The following is a 6,509-nucleotide window of genomic DNA, read 5'->3' on the forward strand; positions in this document are numbered from 1 at the left end:
CCAATATCACAGTGACTCTTATTTGTCCTCAGTTAACAGAGAAATAAACAATACATTTGATAAACTTGATTAGTAGGAGCCCTCTCATTCTATGGAGCATTATATTTAAAAATAAATTGCAAAATTGGTTTGTGTTGTAAACTGAAATTTTAAGTAAACTATCAGACAGATGTCATTCATGTTGAATGATTGCGGTCCGTCCAAAAGGGGGTGACATGTGTCAGTATTTGGCCTTTATTTACATTGTAACTAAATGATCTCAGAACAAAGACATTTACACACAAATCATTGATGTTTAAGAAGTGAAATATGCAATTGTTTGTTGAGGAATGTGTGTTTCAATGTTTAGCTTTCAAATGTTTCCTTTTGATTAATTTTTCTTTGATTTTTGGTTACCTGCTATTTACCAGGGCCATAACTCAAACAGGACACCACCATGCAGAAACAAAGGTTAAACAAAGATCCATTTTTGAGTGGGAGTTTGTGTTGTTGGGCTCTCTTAATATATTATAATACTTGTAAAAACATAAAACATCTTAAATATATGAGAGACAATGATATAGCCCAATGCAAATTCAGGTTTCTTGATTTTATTATCTAGTATCAGAAAGAAGGTGAGGCTTTCCCACAGCTGGGCCTGGGTATATGCACATGTGGACTGGATGCCCCTGTGGTAGATAAAACATGATAAGGTACCCTCTAGGGTGGAGAAAATGTGACGCAGTGCCATACAGGCTGCCCTACATGGTCTGCCACTGGGCGTGTGTACATATGACTAGATGCTACATGGGAGACAAAGTGGGATGTGATGCAAGTCAGTCAGTCAGTCGATCAACAGCCAAGCAGCATGGAGATAACAACACTGTGAGCTTCCACTGGTGAGCACTTCATTTCTGTATGCATGTTAAGTCATGAAACATCAGCCAATGCTTTTAAATAAATGCATCTCTGCTTGTTTGTTTTTCTGACCACATGTAACCACAGAGTGTGTTCAGGAAGGCACACAGATGCAGTTATTCAGCACAAGTTGCACTTTGTAGTGCCAATTTCAGCAACATGTATTTTTAAGGATCTTCATGTCTCAGTATACCAACACTGTGTGACAAACTGTAGTCACTGTAATATAACCCTAATATTATATTAAGAATCATATTTTAAAATGTACTGTTCAGTACTATTTCAGACACGTCTGAAAGTGTTTAGTAGCTGAGCTGAAAATAACTGTTCTCTGTGGTTCAAGACGTTGTCACTGGCTCACAGAGTGAGTTCAGGTTAATACAACCACATGTTATAATTAACCATCATTACGCCTTGATGCTTCTTTAGTTTGACTGTCAGTCAGCATCAAGACAAGATGGAGTTCACAGGTCTTCTTCTCACGCTCTGTGAGTAACATGTTACCTTTACTTTAATACACTTCTTATATTCTTTTTGCAATCAGATTGTGACGACTGGATGCAGAATATCCAGTGCAGAATGTAATCTAAGTAAACTTATTTGTCTTTAGAACAAGAAGGCATTTAAATTTTAACATTCAGACATTCATTTGCGATAACCTAACATGTTGTCTGACTGTAAGTTGTGTTAATGTTATTTCCCTCACGGTTCTCTCCCCATTGTACCTTTTTGTACCTACAAGAAGCCAGAGCTTTTTTTTGTTCACCGTAAAACTGAACCACTGATCTTTTTACTTTTTACAATAAAATATATTAATTTACCCAATAAAAAGGATTTTTACCTATATTTTGGTTCAAGCCTCTGAATGTGCACCTTACCTGAAAAATAATATCCTTTTAAGGTTCAAATGGACGTACCTTTAATGTGATTTGTGTTCATTTTTAAGGGGCATAAAGTAGCTAATTAAGAAGTGAAAGTATTTAGTTGTTTTGTCTTCTTTGCAGCTTCTCTTACAGTTTCTCCTAACAGATCTCAGTTCTTTAAGTATGAGTCTTTGTCTCTGAGCTGTGAAGAGAACAGAAACTCCTCTGGATGGAGAGTGAAGGCCAAAACAGAGCGAGGAGTTTCAGAGTGTGGACGTGACTGGGGCTCCCTGCGAGTGTCGTCCTGTATTCTCAACGAAGCCTACAGCTGGAACAGTGGAGTGTACTGGTGTGAGTCCACATCGGGGGAGAAAACTCCAGCTGCCAACATCACTGTCACTGGTTAGTTCATCACTGCTAATGAGTCAGTGGTTAAAAGATGTAATGAGCCGTAAAAGACTTTGGGTTAGCATTAGCAGTAACTTAATCCAGCTCTCATACAGCACTATATACTGCAACTGGCTCTTTGGACATTAAACAAGGTAAAAACAAAATAGCCAAAAAAGCAATCTATCAAAAAACATTAATATTCAGGACTGTACATGCATACATTTACAAACTCCAACACAAGCCCTTTTAACTACCCAGTTAAAAGATTGGCCTTTGTGTCTTAATTTTTTTGCCAAATGTTGTAATATTTACCTTTCATTGTGCGTCCACCATGCTGTTTCACAACACACGAAGGATGCATGAACAAAATGCACTTCAGTAAATCAGTAAAATATCTCTCAACACTGCTCTCTGGTGTCCAAAGTTATAAACTGCAGATTAATCATCTCAGAAAACTAATCAGATTTGCCTTTATCCTGGTTAAAAATCCTGACAGCTGACTTCACTCAAAATGAAAGATTTCCTACAATTATCATTAAATATAGATGCATATATATATTCATCTATACATATATATATATTTATATATAATATAAGAATACGAATTTCTGGAGATTTAACATGCAAAGTAAAGAGTGAATCACCAACATCCAATGTGATCAGACAATTTAAGATTTCATGAAAAAAATGCAGCCGAAAAGTTTGAATAACTCTTTAAATCTTTTGCGGTTCAAAGAGAATAATGTGATCCTGGAGAGTCCTGTGTTTCCTGTATTGGAGGGAGAATCTGTGACCCTGCGGTGCACCGCTCAAAGCAACTCTTCAATCCTGCAGCCCAGCATCTTTATGAAGGGCAGATCTGCTGTCGGAGCAGGGATCACAGGGCAGATGACCATCCCTGCAGTGTCCAAGTCTGATGAAGGCCTCTACATGTGCATGATCACTGATGTCGGCGCGTCAGCAGAGAGCTGGCTCACTGTCAGAGGTGAGAGAAAGTCGTAAGTGGTTGCACGAGCACAATATAGTGACTACTTCAGTGGAAAATCATCAAAAAAAACTTTAGGCAACTTTATTTATCCCAAAGAAGCATTTGGACAACTTGTATCGTACATGTGCTTCATTTTTGTTTTCCTATGAAGATTTTTTTAAGTAGGTTATTAAAACACTGTCAGTGAGGGCAGAGAGGATCAGTTTGTAGGGATGCTGCAGTTGCATTACCTTAACATGAAGTCATATGATATTCTTTGGTTTTTTGGTCTCTGGTTTTCATACACAGAACGGACCAAAAAGAGACAGGAAGCAGGTCGACCGTCTGGTGGTTTTACTGGAGGCGTCACAGAAGGTGAGCTCAGAAAGCACAGAGTTTAAATGTAATTACTTATTTACCTTTAAAATACATGTGTGTTCCCATTTTTAAAATGTGATGTGTTCCAGAAGAGATAGTATTTGTGAATATTGGAGAAAAGGGGTCTACAAAAACTCCATTCACAGAGGCTTCATAAACTGACGTTCTACTTGTGTTTTACCATCAGCAGCAGGTCCCGATGGTCCTGCAGCTCCCCTCATGTCTGTCTTCAGACTCATATGTCATCTGGTGGTGGGGAGTCCCTACCTGCTGTCCACTGTCTTACTGGGACTCATATATAGAGACAAGGCTAAAGGTGAGTCACATAAACTGTACTTCCTGGTAGTTAACTGAGAGAAAGGGACAAAAAGGTGATGATTTCTCATGACAGTACAGTACAGATGTTTTTAGTCTTTAATTTATTTTATTTTTCTCATTCAGTTCTCTTTTGGTAGTTAAAAGTTGTACATATTTTTTCAGATGTTTGTGGTTTTGTTTCTGCAGCTCAGCAAGTTGAAGAGACCCGAAACTGCGATGAAGTCCAGATGGAGGAAATAATGTGACGTGCAGCAGTGTACCTTATACTGTGTATACTGTACCCCATGGAAACATGGGCAGAGAAGGTGCTTACAGTAATGTAATGCATGTTAGTCTCAGTTCACAGGACCCAGCTTGTCAGGAGGCCCTTCTGACTCAGAGCCACACTTATTATGTTAGGTGTGAACACATTAAGAGCATCTTGAAGATTTAGCTCTCTGTCAGATAAATATAGAATAGCAAAAAGTCCCACATCCCATAAATAAAGACAAGAGTAAGTTCCCATGCTCACATTGTGTCTCAATTACTTTCTCTTTCTGTCTGTGTTTTTTTACGTCTTACAGATGTGGTTATAATCCACACTGTTAAAGGGAAACACAGTTCTGTTCATGGTGTGAGAAACAGCATAAAAAAGTTGTGTGAAGCTCATAACTGTCTGAAGTGTCAGTATCAACACTGGCTGAAGATTTTTAAGTTGTTCACTAATTACTTAATTTCTGATGAGCAGAATATAATTTTTTATTTTTTTATTTTCTATCTTTAGAACTTCAGTATGGTTCACCTCACTGATGGAGTGGATTTCAGGAACTTAAGAGTTTTGCTTTTCCATCAATCTGTTGTCTTCCTTCTTCTAATAGTCTTCTGTAGGTAATATACTTCTTACAGTACAGGCTGCACATAGCCAACCACATCTTACTCTAAATGTCACATGAATCAGTTTCAGAATTAAGCACAAAGGAACAATAATCTTAAAAGTCAGCACTGAGACAACCAGTAACTGGAGTCAGCTGTTGAACGTAATTTATTGTGGGTTAATATCATGTGTTTCTACACGGGCCATATGAACTTTCCCGGTGTATGTAAGAGACTATAGGACCAATTTGTTGTCTCTTTAGCACCGCCTTAGTTTACCTTCTTCATAAATAGAAACTGATTATTACAGTCAACTGTTGGAATGTAATACTTTTGGTTTTTAATATACCAGTTTGATGATACAAAATCCATTTTGAGGCAATATATTATATCAAGTTTCTGTTTTTCTTTCTTAGAAGTGTTTACAACTGCAGAGGGATTGCACTCTATCTCTTTGATTGTAAAAGACATCACGTCTCTCCAAAGTAAGAACTATAAAATGTCGGTCAAAACTAAAAGCAAGAAATAAATAAATAAAGAAACAGTCAGTGAATAAAATAACTGAATTAAAGAACAAAATAAAAAGGGAAACAGAAGAAGAAAGCTCAAATATTAATTTTTGGAATTTAATTTGGAGATAAAATAATATTTCAGCTGAAAATAACAGCAGCCACATTTGTCTTCTATCAAAATCAATAATTAATTGATGAATTGAATTAAAATGTGTTTGTCAGATAAATATAGGGTAGTAATATGAAAGTAATATGTGCCATAATAAAGACAGGACAGACAAGTTCCCACACTCACATTCTCAATTACTTATTTTATTTTTTATTTTTTGTCACACTTCTCATCTCACTTGATGTGACTTTGACTTTGTTTTTATTTTTCAGATCTCCAGGATGATTCACCTGACTGAAACTTCAGAGACGTCAGACATTTGCTTTTCCATCCCACCATGGTTTTCCTTCTTCTAATGCAGTTGTCTGCAGGTCATGTATTTCCTGCTATTTTCTTCTAAACATTGTATATATATTGTTTAAGTGGTGAATATATTTCTTTATTACCTTGAGTTTTTTGTTTTCAACCCTGATCCCTACACATTACACTACTACAATCACTACATTTATGTAATGCAGTGGGGTCATGAAGAGGTGGATGCAAGATGTACTACTTGGAAAGAAGTGCAAGGGACCAGGTTATAATAAACCAAACCATGCCAAAAGCAGTGTGACCCACCATTTGCCAAACACCAATTGTTAAGATGCAAAATTGTACTAGGATCTAGATTATAAAAAATAATAAATAATAGGGACCCTACACCTTTAAAGAGTATTTTTACGTCATTAAAAAAAACCAAGATATTTTTTAAATTATTAGTAATTATGCTAAAAACATAATGATTCCTATATTAGTCCTATATTGCAGCGGCCCAGGTTTAAATCTGATCTGCGGTCCTTTGCTGCATGTCATCCCCTCTCTCTCTACCCACCTTTCCTGTCTATCTTGAGCTGCCACTATCAATGTGTTCAGGATTCAACAATAGGAATAAACCTGCCTTCTGCATTAACTGTTTGTAACTGAATAGGGTGGGCCTATTTTAACATCTGTCATAATGGTGGTACTTGGAGAGAGACAGATATTTTCTGAGGTGGACCACACTATAAAATTTGAGAAACACTGAATTAGCAGATCTGTAAATGCGCATCAATGTCTTGTCGTGCATCAATGTCTTGTCGCGCATCAAGTGTATTTCTCAGTAGCCTCTCTTCTATTTCAGGTGCTGTGTTCTCACCTATCATATTAAGTATTAACCGAACTAGAAGTGGAATGGTTTTAGACTG

The 6,509-nt window shown here is 36.9% G+C and overlaps 1 protein-coding gene across 1 annotated transcript; it reads left to right on the top strand.

Moving 5' to 3' along the window:
- The first annotated feature begins 786 nt into the window (after positions 1–786).
- LOC118338056 lies at positions 787–4,457 on the top strand. The gene is made up of 7 exons (XM_035675229.1): positions 787–878; positions 1,327–1,385; positions 1,902–2,162; positions 2,887–3,135; positions 3,427–3,492; positions 3,683–3,811; positions 4,000–4,457. The coding sequence occupies exons 1-7, from the start codon at positions 787–789 to the stop codon at positions 4,056–4,058; spliced, it is 915 nt and encodes a 304-aa protein (XP_035531122.1). The 3' UTR covers positions 4,059–4,457.
- The last annotated feature ends 2,052 nt before the right edge of the window (positions 4,458–6,509 follow it).

This window comes from Morone saxatilis, unplaced genomic scaffold (assembly GCF_004916995.1).
Source record: "Morone saxatilis isolate NCDOM2014 unplaced genomic scaffold, NCSU_SB_2.0 Contig4, whole genome shotgun sequence".
Lineage (NCBI taxonomy): Eukaryota > Metazoa > Chordata > Actinopteri > Moronidae > Morone > Morone saxatilis.